At 40.7% G+C, this 14389-nt stretch overlaps 1 protein-coding gene across 1 annotated transcript in view; it reads right to left on the bottom strand.

Moving 5' to 3' along the window:
* Positions 1 to 272: 272 nt before the first annotated feature.
* Positions 273 to 14389, bottom strand: part of LOC145715043 (coiled-coil domain-containing protein 71L-like) — an 84538-nt gene continuing 70421 nt past the window's right edge. The window contains exons 2-3 of the mRNA XM_081794626.1: positions 12941 to 13741; positions 273 to 287 (exon numbers count right to left, since the gene is read on the bottom strand). Of these exons, the coding sequence (XP_081650752.1) occupies positions 273 to 287; positions 12941 to 13741 (816 nt within the window). The remainder of the gene's footprint in view (positions 288 to 12940; positions 13742 to 14389) is intronic.

Below are 14389 nucleotides of genomic sequence, written 5' to 3'. Positions count from 1 at the left end.
CCCACTCTCTTTAGCATAAAGTTTGGATTGCTTTGGTAGGTGGATGAAAGCAACAAAACACAGAAGTCTGCAGGGAGAAGTGGAGACTTGAAGGGTTTGAAATGCATACTGTCCCATTTCTGAGGGAGGGCACATATACTGCTTGATGGCACCCAAATCAGGTGTTTCTGTCTGAACCAGTCCTGCTACCCAGGCCACAGTCAACCATAAAGATTATCCAGAGAAGTGATCTGCATCTGTATCTGCTGGAGATTCACTGAATAACCATATTCTCACTGCTGCTGGGGCTGGGGGTATGGGGGGGAGGTAGATAAACGGAGAGAATCAGACAAGCCGAAGAGGCCAAGAACTGGATGGGGTCCACCCTAACTGTTACCGTGGCCATACCTGTTACTGTGGCCATATCTGAAGTTTCCAGAGCTGATGATGCTACATTCGGGGCCACCATTGTTCCGTGATGATATTGCAGTTGGTATATGATGCGAAGAAATTAAACAAGGAAACGGGGTAACTTAGTATACATTTTAACGTGTCAACAAGAAGACAAAGAACACTCTTGGTTTTTACTTCATTGGCAATTACTAATAGATATGAAAGTTATAGTGCCTCCTAGGAGGCAAGGTTCTTGCCAACAGAAATACAACGCTAATACAGGAGCACCTTCCAATGGTTCATCTGAGAGTATACTGAATGGCATGATTATTTAATGTGATTTGATAAGGCAGAACTGGTTTCTCCATGACTCACAAGTATTAAATTCTAGAATTCCTATGAGTTTTCTTGATGCATTGATAAGCAAAGGAAACCTAGGAGGGGATTTGGTGAAGCCACATGCCCTAGAAATATGACAGCTAATTTTTGACTTAAGAAGAAAACGAATGACCTCCAAAAGACATCAACAATTCTACCTCACAGATGTGCTGTGAGCTTGAAATGCTCACACATGTGATGCATCTTGATGATGGTAAGTGGTAAAAATATTGGTATTATTATATTAATGGCTGCTACCCTTTTTTCCAAAATTGTGTAGTAGGTCGTAAAGAAATTGGCAGCTCTGCCATTCCATGCAGCCTGCTGCAGATGACATTGCTGCCTTAATGGGACACAGCCTACAGCCTCTTTGTGAGTAAAACTCTCTTTGTTCATGCCACTGGTGGCCGCCTTTCGGTGACAGCTGAACACGTCCCTAACCGATACTACTTGCCCTTACTCAATGCCATTCAAATACAATTTCATGTTTTGTTAGCACAGATAACATCAATAATGTCACTCTTATTGAAGGTGAAATTATTACCAACCTCACTCAGCAGATGACGTTGGGGAAAAGATGCTAAAAAAGTGTCCTAAATGAAGAAGGGTCTTGGAGAATACCAGTGTTCTCTCTCTTAAGCATACCCTCGCAGACTGAACGGTGGGGCACAGGGTTCTCTCTGTTACAACATAACTTGAAGTTTAGGAGTGTTTTTCCTTATAAAGGTTTGAAAAAGTCCATGGTAGAGAAGAGTTTACTTAATCCCAGAGAGTAAAATGAAAGAAGGCTTTGGACCCACAAACTCCTAAAATCAGTAAGTAGGCCGAGACAACCATAAGGCTGTAGACACAGGCTACCTTTCATGAGAAGGGAAGAATGACTTGGAGGTTGAAAGCCAGAACCCCGGAGGAGCTAGAGCCATGGAAAATCATTCCCAGGCCTTAAGACCCAATGAAAGGACTGCCTATCTGTGCCAGCTGAACTTCAGAATTGCTATGGACCAGTGACTCATGAAAACCTCCTTCCTTTTTCTGGGAACAGAAATGTTTGTGTTTTGTTGGTTTGTTTGTTTTTTCTGTGTGTGTGTGTGTGTGTGTGTGTGTGTGTGTGTGTGTGTGTGTGTGTTTTCTGGTTATCACCTGCCCGTGTTGGTTGTATGCTTAATTCATAGGTCTTCATTGATAGGACTTCAGATTGAAAGTGGAATCGAGGACCAGGGCACACAAGGAGACTCATTCACACCTGGACCTAATTTGGATAAAAATATCCTGGACTTTGAGCTGATGTTACAAGGGTTGGGTCTTTAAGAGGGAGGATTCTTGGGGTAGGGTGAGGATATTTTTCATGCAGGATGAAAGTGAATAATAGGAGGCCAGCAGACAGGCTGTGGCAGTCTAACATATGTTCATAAATTCTCTTTTAAGCCCTTCAAAAGGTGGACCTCCATTCCCTTTTCCTTAAGCATACGCCAGACGTACTGAATGGTTTTGAAAATACAAGAAGGTGAAAGTGACGGTGAGTCAAAAACACTCTAAAAAGCAGATATTGTATTTCCAATGGTGTTGTGATCAGGGGATAATGGATGGAAGGGGCAACTGGCCATTAGACGCTAGAATTCTATGAGTGGAAGAGATGAACATAAGGGAAGAGAAACAAAAATAATATAAAATCAGGGAGGGGCAAAACATAAGAGACTCATAAATATGGAGAACAAACTGAGGGTCACTGGAGGGGTTGTGGGAGGGGGGATGGGCTAAATGGGTAAGGGGAACTCAGGAATCTACTCCTGAAATCATTGTTGCACTACATGCTAACTAATGTGGAGGTAAACTTTAAAAATTAAAAATAAATAAAATAAAAAAAGAAGCTAGAATTGTACACCTATCAAAATTATCAATTAAATTTGAGAGTGGACTCAAGATATCTTCAGATGTGCAAAGACTCAGAACATTTGATTCTATTCATTCTTCATTAGGAAGTTATCTGAAGGTGTATTCCAGCAAAACAAGGAGAGAAAAAAATAAAGAAAAATTATACTTAATAGCCAACATTAACAGTGTTTATTTTTGTGCCAGACACTGTTATGGGTTATTTTCACATATTATTACATATTAACCACACAACAAACTTATAAAGTACATACAATTACGATTATTATCTTCTAGAGGAGGAAATAGGGTTATAAAGAAGTCAAATAACTCATCCAACATCCAAGTTACACAGTTGGTAAGTGGAACAAGTAAAGACTAACCCCAGGCCGTCTGGCTCTAGAGTCCAGGCTTTTAAATGCTCCCTCACTCCCCAGATAGCCATATTACCATGAAACCATGGAAACAAACGGGGACTGTAGCAGAGGAAAATCACAGGAAGGAAGCTATGAAGCGGACCTACTGAGTCACCAACTAAATGAGGCAGGAAAAGAGAAGGGTCCATAAGTGACCTCTAAGAGGTTAACAGGAAGATGTCATAAGTGGCATGATTTGAGAACACTGAAACAGTGCAAGAAAACAAAGAAGTGCAATTAGAAAACTAAGGAGAGCGAGAAAATATCCGTAAGATGGTCTTAGTCTGAATGAGCCAAGTGAAACATGGCGTGGTTTAAAGCACTGATGGAATACAAAGAAAAAGGACCCATTTCACCTTGATCCCAGAGATGTCCTCATTCAGCAGGTCCAAGGACTCCAGGAAAAGAGTAGTAATTCTAATGTTTGCATATTATTTAATAATCCCAAAAATTTAAACCATTTATTAGTTTTCAAGTTTTAGAATCAACCTTGAACGATCTAAAGAGACTTGATTGCAGAGCATAATACCAGTGTTAACAACAATGACAAACAGAAGTCCAAAGCTGATGGGAGACCGAGAAAAAGTGCAGCAAGGTTAAGGAAGACATTTATCTTACAATGTAAGGAATGAAAAATGACAGTACAGGCAAGGGAAATAAGTCTCTATTTTAAAATTACATCTTGTGGGGAACCTGAGTGGCTCGGTGAGTTCAGAATCCAACTCTTGATTTTGGCTCAGATTATGATCTCACAGTTCATAAGACTAGGATGAACATTAGGTTCTGCACTGACAGAATTCTCAGAATTCTCTCTCTCTGCCCCTATCCTGCTTGAGCATATGCTCGCTCTCTCGCTCTCTCAAATAACATATATTCATTCACACATGCATACATACATACATACATACATACATACACACATAAAATTATATCTTATGATGGTTAATTTCATGTTTTAACTGGGCTAAGCCACAGGGTACCCAGATATATGGTTAAACATTATTTCTAGTGAGTCTCTGAGGACATTTCTTAGTACAATGAACATCTGTATATCAGGAGACTAAGCAAAACATATTGCCTTGACAAACACTGGGTGGGCTCAACCAATCGATTGAAGACCTGAATCGAACAAAAGGCAGAGTAAGAGAGAATCCACTGTTGTGTATCTGAGTGTCTTCAAGCTGCGATATTGGTCTCCTGACTTCAGACTCAGACTTGGAGTGGAACATACATCATCAGCTCTCCTGATTCTTAGGGTTTTGGAGTCTGCCTGGAACTAAACTACAGGATCTCCTGGGTCTGCCCTTCTCAGCCTCCGTAATCCTGTGAACCAATTCCTATTGATACTGAGTCTCTGGAGAACCCTAACTGGTACATATATGTAACTTCATCCATTATGTCTTTTTGCCCTCAGATCCAGTTCCTGCACTTCTCCCACAGACTGTGTTTCCTGGTTCCTTGCCACCTGGCTTCCAGAGGGGTTTGATCAATGGGTGTTTGATGGGAGAAAGGGAGGAAGGTATAAGCCCAGAGGTTTTTCTCTCTCCCGCTCCACTTGCTACCAGTGATTTTATCTCCTCCAAATTCTAGCTTCTTTCCAAGAGCCTCTTCTCCCATGTTCTCAGTTCCTGCTAGGTATGGTTCTGAGTTTCTCTAGCCCTGGGGGTGGAAACAGCTTTCTGATGATACTAATTCCTGATTGCTTCGCCATCCTTTGTTTGGCTTCTGGGATTTCCCATCACGTGTGTAACTCTTTAAAATACCGATAGTGACTCACCGGCTGGCGGGACCTGACTGAAACAGTACAAAGATAGAAGTTCAGGAATATATGGGAAGGTGAGGAGAGAGAAGACAGGTGGCTTAAGCGACCTATATATGTCATCTTCACATAGGAAGCCAGTAGACGGTGCTTAAAACTGGCAAATCAATAAGCAGCAGTATGCTACATTACTTATATTCATGAAGATACCTAAGAAAAGAATATAAACCTGGAACAGTTAAAAGGGTTGCCTCAAATAATGGAGGCAGTAAAGAGACCTGTGGTTGCCAGGAACTCAGGGGGGAAGGGACAGATGAATAATAGATGAAGCACAGGGAATATTTACGGCAGTGAAACATCTTGTAAGACAGTGAAATGCTTTGAATCATGGCATTGTGCATTTGTCATAACTCACAGAACTGCACACCACAGTGAATGCTAAGGTAAACTTGGGACTTTCGTTAATAATAGTTTCCATATTGGCTCATCCGTTGTAACAAATGCACTACACTGACACAAGAAGTTTACAATAGGCAACACTATGTTTTGGGGGGTAGGAGGGAGAACAGGGGAACTCTGCCCTTTCCAGTCTTCTTCTGTAAACCAAAAGCTGTTTTAAAAAATAAACTCCCTTAATGAAAGGAAGGCAGAGAGACAGAAGAGGAGGGAAGAAAAGAGGGAGAAAGGGAGCTACTTAAAAGTCATGGAGGAAACTTAAATGTGGATTACAAAGTGAAGGGATCCAATCCGAAAAAGTCATATGCTTTACATTTCCAACTATGATAACATTCTGGAAAAACAAAACAAAACCAAACAAAACGACAGCAACAATGACAACAACAACAACAGCAACAACAAAACACCTTCGGAGACAGTAAAAAGACCAGTGGCTATTAGGGTTTAGGGGGAGAGAGGAAGTGGTAGTAGGTGGAGTACAGGGCACTTTAGGGTGGTGTAACTATTCTGTATGATACTGCAATAGTAGGTACATACCATTCTACATTTCTCAAAACTTATGCATCTATATAACGCAAAATAAACCCTAACTGTTAATGATAATGTGTCTAATGATATTGTGTCAATCACTGATGGCTCATCCACCACTTATAATTAATGTATCCACATTAGTGCAAGGTACTATAGAAACTAGTGGGGGTGAGGAAACTGTACTTTTTGTGCAGTTTGTCTCTAAATCTAAAATTGTTCATACAAAATGGTCTGTTTAAAAAAAACCCTGATTAAAAAAAAAAAGAAAAAAGAAAACAAAAGAGAGTGTTGTCCCTGGGGAAGAGGTGTTCGTGGGGGAAACAAAGCTTTTGTTTTGTTTATTGCAAGTCCTGATCTGCAATTTGGATGTTGTGGGTTTTTTTTTTTTTTGTTTTGTTTTGTTTTAACTATTTGTAGACAATACTTTGATTGAAATTTCTCAAATAAAAAAAAAAATCTGTACACCTGCCAGCATAGATAACATGAAAAAGACCATATTAGCAAGTGTTGGCAAGGCTATCAAGTATTCAGAGCTCACAGACACTATGCAGGCACTACTATAGAAAGAAGTTCATGTACATTGGTATAACCATTTTGGAAACAGTTTGGAGGAATCTTACCAAAGCTGATAAGGTGGATGACATGCGACCCAGCAAATTCCCTCCTAGATAAATAAATACTATTCTAAAACATGTTCACCAAACGACATGTCCTATAATGTTCACTGAAGCTTTATGCATAATTACCCTAAGCCAGAACCTACCTAAATGTCCACCAAGCGTTGCAGAAATATTGTAAACTATTCATATAAGGAAATTCTATACACCAATGAGCATAAAGGATCTACACACACAATAACATGAATATCACTAACATAAGTTTGAGTGAAAGAAGCTAGGTGTAGGACACATAATTCTATTTCTATATAGTCCAAAAACAAGCAAAAGTTGTATATTTTGTAAGAAGTCAGAATAATTCCTGTCCCAAAGGAGAGATAGACCGTGACTGAAAGAGGCACAGGTGGTCTCTTGGGGTACTGGTACCTTGTTTAATGAGTGCAGGTTCCACAAGTATATTGAACTTAACTTCATCAAGCTGTGCTCAGAATACTTTTAATAATACATGTCCTTTTTGGGTGCCTGGGTGGCTCAGTCGTTAAGTGTCCAACTTTGGCTCAGGTCATGATCTCACGGTTTGTGAGTTCGAGCCCCACATCAGGTTGTGTGCTGACAGCTCAGAGCCTGGAGCCTGCTTCGATCCTGTGGCTTCCTATCTGGCCCTCCCCTGCTCACACGGTGTCTCTCTCTCAAAAATAAACAAACATGAAAAAAATAATATATGTCCTTTTGAATGTATACTATACTTCCGTAATCTTATTTTAATCTGAGTGCAGACCCCTAAATCACACCCTTTTTTTCTCTACTGTCTCTACTAAACATTTAAAGAATATGTACTTTAAAACATCCTAGAAGAGAGAAATATATGTATGTATATATATGTATATATATATTTATATATATGTATATATACATATACGTATATGTATATGTGTATGTATGTATATATATATTTATATATATGTATATATACATATACGTATATGTATATGTGTATGTATGTATATATACATATGTGTATATGTATATGTGTATATGTATATAAACATATATGTATATATATTTGTATATGTATATATACATATGTGTATATATGTGTGTATATATATATATGTATGTATGTATATATATATTATATACACATATATATACATACACATTTTACATAACTTATTTCAGTAGTTGGAAGAATCTCAACATTAACATTTCTATGAATACCTTTCAAAGTAAGAGAAGTTCAGTTTTGAGTCCCCTAGAATATTTATTCAAATTTGCTTGGGAGCCATACTGTCCCATCTTTTCTGAGCACTGCTTTCCTTTTGGGCTCTGGATATGTCCCGCATGTTATAAATTTCAGTGTAAGGTGACATTGCCCAGACAGGGAGTGCTGACGATAAGTCATTGCTCTTGCAAAATCTCCAGCCAGGCTCAGTTTTGATCTTCTTGCCACCGGAGAAATTCCATCTAGGGAAATTCTTTTATTGTTAATTTCAGCTACTGTAACTTTGACTTGCTCCCCAACCTAGAATATGTTGTTATTCCTTCTGCAGGTGGGAGTGGAAAGAGAGCTAAGTCACAGGCATTAGACCCAAATCTAAAGATGAGTGTGTCCATGCTTCAACTGTGAGGCTATCTATTCCCTATGGTAACAACGTTCTGCTATTTCAAATCTAACTACTGCACTTACTTGTTTCCTTTAACACAGGAAGTACAAAACTCACACATATTGCTTCAAATTTAGTTTTGTACATGTAAACTCACACGGATTTAAAGCAAACAATACCGAGCTTACCCAAAATGAAAATTTCGTGTTGACATTTGGCAAGTTCGTGATCGGTAACTCTTATTATTTGTATAAATTCTCAGATAATTTAATATACATAACAGTATCTTTTAAATATATTTTGGAACAAAAGACAAAAAGACCCCAAATATCTAAGGAAGTCTAGAAAACCTCCAACAGTGAAAACTACCTAATAAATCAACTTAACCTCACCACCTGCTGTCTCTTTCTTCAACTAAACCCACTCATACATTACCTTCTCATCATTTGTCTTTTGGCTTTCTCAGACCACACTCTATTTTCAAGATGTTAAACTCGCAAGTACCTCTCAGCATATATATATATTTATTTTCAGCCCATATGCCTCCAATTAATAGCATTTATGAAGCATTTTCTATGTGTTCACCCATTAACATACTTTTTTAATCCTTATAGTTGTCCAATAGTTTATTTTACTAACCACATCTGATTCTTCAGGAAGCTAAAGCACAGAGTATTTCTGTAACTTACGTACAGTTCTAATGGTTTCCAGTGGTCAATCTTTCATCCCACTGCAGGCAATGTGATCCACAGTTAGTACGCTGCTGCCTCCAATTATTAATAGGAACTCAGACACAAAGACAAATCCAGGGCACATAATACTATGAATCCTGCCCTTGCTAGCACTCTACGTCTACCCGCTAGGCTGTAATGAAAATTCTGGCTTTACTTTATTCTCTAGGACAGCCTTTACTGCTGCTACTCTTATGCAGCACACTTACGTTCTTTTATAATATAAAAATACGTGAGTGTTAGGCTTTCTATCGCTACTACAAGGGGGTTGGAGTCAGGACTCAAAATGAACTTTGATGCAGTTTTAAAGTCTTTATTGTGGCAAACTGGGTACTGGTTTGGACTCTGGCATGAAGCATTGTCTCAGAGATTCACTAGATCATCAGACTTGATATTGACAAACTGTTGACTCCCAAAATAGCATAAAAATCATATCTCCAGGCTTCCAGGGTGTTGACGTTAACAAAAGAAATAAAAATTTCTCACATTGTTTTGCGATTCACATGCAAACATAAGATTCCATTTCAAAAACTTTCTAACATCATGAAAATAGACAGATACTGCATATTCTCTAACACGTATGTACAGTTAATACATTAAAAAGAAAAGTACAAGCAGATTTTTATTCTTAATCATATGTGCACATTAAACTGTCCCAGAACACAATTCAATTCCATGACAAACAACTGAGTTCTAATTCCCATAAGACATGACTATCTACCAAAAATATTTTAAACACACCAATAAAGCAAATTTTATATATAGATCCACTAAATAATATAAATATTATATATATAAATTATATATGCACTAAAAACACTCATTTTACGAGCTCCGTGGCAATCCTTGGAACACCAAAAAACTATGAGTTGAAAATTGCTCAGATTTCTTTGTATTCAAATATGTTTCATGCATTTTTATTCAACAGTGTTCAGAACACTAGTACTATTGTTTGCCCACAGCAAATCAATATGTGTCAGCCACCGGTTTAAATTATACTGGAAAAATTGTGTACTCAAACTTGGACAAAACACACAGCACAACAGTGACAGTAAACAACAATGAAGCTTGCTCTCCACAATTATAACATTACTGGTTCTGTAAGGAAAATTAAGTTGCTGGGTGACAAGTAGAAGGGGGATAAAAATGACATCAGGAATTCAAAAGCTTATTTGAGGTGCCAGTCACCACATATAGGCACTCAAGCTTAGCAAGGTCATAAACTTCCTCCTTACTTGTGCCATATGAGATATAAAGGTACGAGAATGAATAAAGACTATGGGATTTATTTCAAAAATCTGTACAACCTAAGCACAGACTCCTTTTACAAGACAGTAAATGAATGCCTCACCAGAAAGGCCACCGTGTCAAGTTCCTTTTCACGGTCTGCCCAAAAGGATACATAAAATACTTTCATTTTCCTATTAATATATGAATCAACTATATTAGTTGTTTCTTCACATTTTATAAGTTGTCAAACAAAACTTCAGCAAGGTTTTGCTAAAAACTTAGCAAAAACAAAGATTTTTTTTTAACATCCTGTTTTTTAAATTAGAAATGGCAATATTTTTTAAGGGACCAGCTAAACAACATATTGAATTCAGGATGGACATTCAGATCCAAACCGAAATCAGATAGCCCAGATAACCCAAAGCATGAATGCAAGTTCAAGTGCAATAAAGTAACAAGGTATAGCAGGGAAAAACTAAGATTCTCAGTTAACTTCAAATAACTGCATGGTGTCAATGGTTGTGTTTCAAAGCTGTGCTGAGCAAAGTTATCCTCCCAGCTACATCTAATTTCAAAACCCTCTGGGAAGCTACCTCGATAAGCTGTATGTTGAAATTACATTCTAATATGGTCATTGGATTCATTTTTAATTATTATACAATTATATACAATAGGGAAGTTGTACAAATATGTATCTTTTCCTCAGGGGCTAATTAGCTAAAACAGTTACTTTGGGAATGGTGGGGGAGAAAAACCTCTGTATTTGAAATACCATTGGCCATGGAAGCTAGTAACGAAAATTTATATAAGCTTCCTATGAAACGAGTATAATTTAACCCTCTGCATCTTTTAAATAATTATTCACTTTTGTTTACTCATGTGGCAGTATTTGTAACAACACATTATCATTGAGTAGTGAAAAAAAGAATATGAGGCTTACTGGGAAACTGTATATTAGGAAGCTATGCCATTTGAACCCTACAAGCTCAAGAGTCAAAATCACAACTCTCGGGGCGCCTTGGTGGCTCAGTCGGTTAAGCGTCCGACTTCGGCTCAGGTCATGATCTCACGGTCCGTGGGTTCGAGCTCCGCGTCGGGCTCTGTGCTGACAGCTCGGAGCCTGGAGCCTGCTTCAGATTCTGTGTCTCCCTCTCTCTCTGACCCTCCCCCATTCATGCTCTGTCTCTCTCTGTCTCAAAAATAAATAAACATTAAAAGAAAATTTAAAAAAAAACCACAACTCTCATTATTCCCCTAAAAAGCTGCCAAGCAGAGAGAAACCGTAGTATTGAAGATTTAATAGGTCATGTTTCAGCCTGGGATGGATGGTTCTATTGCAAAATACTTAAACTTGAAAGAATAATGGTACAAAATCACTCCTTGGCCTTTCCGATATCGCAGTAAAATCTGGCTGCGGCACCACTGACTAAACACCATTAAGTCTTGCTGCCACCAATAACTGAGGTCACTTGGATAATCAAGAATTCCATGCTGGGCCACAGGATATAAACACTATCATAAAAGTGAAAAGTACTCTGTGTGGCTCTCCTGTTTGATCCCTGTGGTCTTTGATTGTCAAACAAAAGACCAATACCTGCTAACATAACTGTGCATCGACATAAGATAATAAAGGAAATCCTGGAGCAAAACTGTTAACCAACTGCCATGATATTGATAAGAGTAATGCATGGTAATGTGGATATTTCCTGTTATCCAACAACGACAAAAACAAGTGAGGAAAATCTATTTTGCCCAAAGATAACCTCAACCAGTTATTTTGTGCCAAAAAAAAAATGTACCACCGCTCTAGATCAGTAATACTTCAGAGAATTCCAACGGCTATTATGTATGCAGGTTTAGTCACCACGCTTACCCATACTCATTTACACTATGTGATTTCTATTTTAAAATAAATTATCCTGGAAAGATTCCCAGATCAGTATGTGAGATTGGTACAAGGCCAAGTCATTTCCGAGTGGATTCCATCCATGTCCATAACCAGCACCAGTTTTTTATTCATTTATTTTTTGAAATTCACTCATTGGTTTGTAATAGAAACCGTGTAGTTTCTCAATGCACTTTCAATTTTACCCACTTATAAAGAATTTCCCAAGTTAATTTTACTAAACAAAACCTTCCAAGTGTCTAACATTTCCTTTAGGAGCTCAGTAAACATAAACATTACATTTCAATATAAAATCTTTAGAAACGTCTTAAGAATGTGTACACAGTTGAACTTTGAATCTTTTGGTTTGTAATCACCGAGCCCATGACATTCAAAGCCATACAAATCCTTACATTATTAACAGTGATACGCTTGAATTTCTTAGACAATATCCTTGGTCAAAGCTTTGGAATCCAGTTAAAACTCAGAAAGGTGTGGGATTGAGAATACCCACTATTGCAATTGGTATTGAGAATACCAACTATTACAACAACTTTCCACACATATTCGATCTTCCACACATATTCCACAGAATATATGGAATATTCCACACATATTCGTCCAGAAAGAGTGGCAGTCAAAAAAGGAAAGAAAGAAAGAAAGAAAGAAAGAAAGAAAGAAAGAAAGAAAGAAAGAAAGAAAGAAAGAAAGAAAGAAAGAAAGAAAGAAAGAAAGAGAAAAAACAAATGGGGCGGGAGGAGCCGGGAGGTGGGTGAACAGCAAGGAAATTCTAGCTTTATTACACAAGCATGGAACCAAATTCCTTTGGAGGGGGTGGGGGTGGAAGTCTGACGACTTCAGACCAACGAGGGAACAAGAAAGAACATGGATCTGCCCCTACAGTCCTGGAGACATCTCAATCTGGGGTTAGGAAGAAAGGGGACCTCCCTTGCGGTCCAGGGGTCTCCTCCCTCCGCAGACCCGGTGCTGGGAGGCAGCAGAGGGCACTGCTGCCCGGGAGTCCAAGAAGACGGCGCCGCATCCCGGGGGCGCGGGCCTGGACCATCTGGTGCTTCTTCGCCCATAAAGTACACTAGGGGACGCGGTCCAGGCTGTCCCTGGTTCATCCCTCCAGGCACAACCCGTCCCGGGGCTGAGAGGTCGCGCGGCGGTGGCCTGCATCTCACGCCCAGGCACTGGGAAGCGGCGGAGTCTCACCACGGGTTCCAGGTTAACTCCCGGGACTTGGCGCGCCTGGCGCCGCGCTTCTGCCAGGCTGCTCTCGACCCACACGTCGCCCGGTACGCGAATGGTGGGGAAGGTGGTCAACGTCGGGGTGGCCGCCCTCCCACTCTCCTCCAGGGTGCGGCCCCTGGAGCAGGGCCCGGGTGCCGCGGGCTTACGGGGGCTGCTGTCCTCGCGGGACGGTGGCGGCGGGGGCGGCACCTTCCTCTGGCCGACCGCCACCGTCCGGGCTCCGTGGCGCCTCCGCCTGGCAGCTGGCCGGCGCGTCTGGAGGCGGACCTCGGGGGGCTGGTGCCAGGGGTCCGGGACCAGGGCCAGGAGGGAGGAGTAGCCGTAGACGTCCTTGCTGCGCAGGATGTGGGGGGAGAACTGGTGCTTGAGGCTGCAGAGGTAGCTCCGGAGCTCCGCGTCTGAGCTCATGAACTCCGTGCTGCGGGGCAGGAATAGCTTGAAAGCGTCGATCAGCGCCTTGGTGCTGTTGGCCAGCGACAGTCGCGACGGTTGCCACCGCATGTACACCACCTTCTCCACAGGCGCCTCCAGCGCGGCCCCTCCTGCAGCGCTAGAGGCTCCTCCCCCGGCGGCCGGGGCCAGGGCCTCCCTGGGCCAGCGCCATCTCCTCTTCATGCTGCTCAGGATGTGAGGCCGCTAGGGGCCGCCCGCGCTTGCCAGGTCTCGCGGCCGCCGCAGGGCCCTGATGAATTTCCTACCATGAAGCCAAATCAGGCGGCAGGCTGTGAGAGTTACACCGCAGTTGCTAGGAGACCAGGCGCTTTGTGAGGTCACAATGTCTGCATATCTTATCACGGTGGGCTGCCCAAAGCTGCCTTAGGTTTGGCTGTGTTTAAGATTATGCTCTTGAGAAAGACCTGTACCTAGTCTTACCTGAGAAGGCCCATAATTCTTCACGAGTTCAAGAGGGTTGTCTTAGAGGTGAATGCACGGGTGCTTCAGCCTCCATTAATTCCATCTAACATGAAATGACACTTAGCGGTGGACAGTACACACAACTTGCAATCAAACATGACTCTAAGAGGGTTTTAGCTAATTAAATGCCTTGTCATGCAACGCACTGAAAGGCAAATTGAAATAACTACTCTACCCTTTCAAACAATACCGATGTACTGTGCCTTGCTTAGGGTTCCATACGTGTGTTGCTACAGCTCACAGTTCAGGAAGCTGTTCTTCACAGCAGCAGCAAACAGTTTGCCTAGTTAGTATCCATGCTCACTTTCATGCAGCTTAGGGAAGACCGAGTCATTGTGTGCTTAAGAACAAAGCGTCAACGAATTCTGT

This window comes from Panthera onca, chromosome Y (genome assembly GCF_046562875.1).
Source record: "Panthera onca isolate mPanOnc1 chromosome Y, mPanOnc1 haplotype 2, whole genome shotgun sequence".
NCBI lineage: Eukaryota > Metazoa > Chordata > Mammalia > Carnivora > Felidae > Panthera > Panthera onca.
This window is presented reverse-complemented; position numbering and strand designations above follow the sequence as displayed.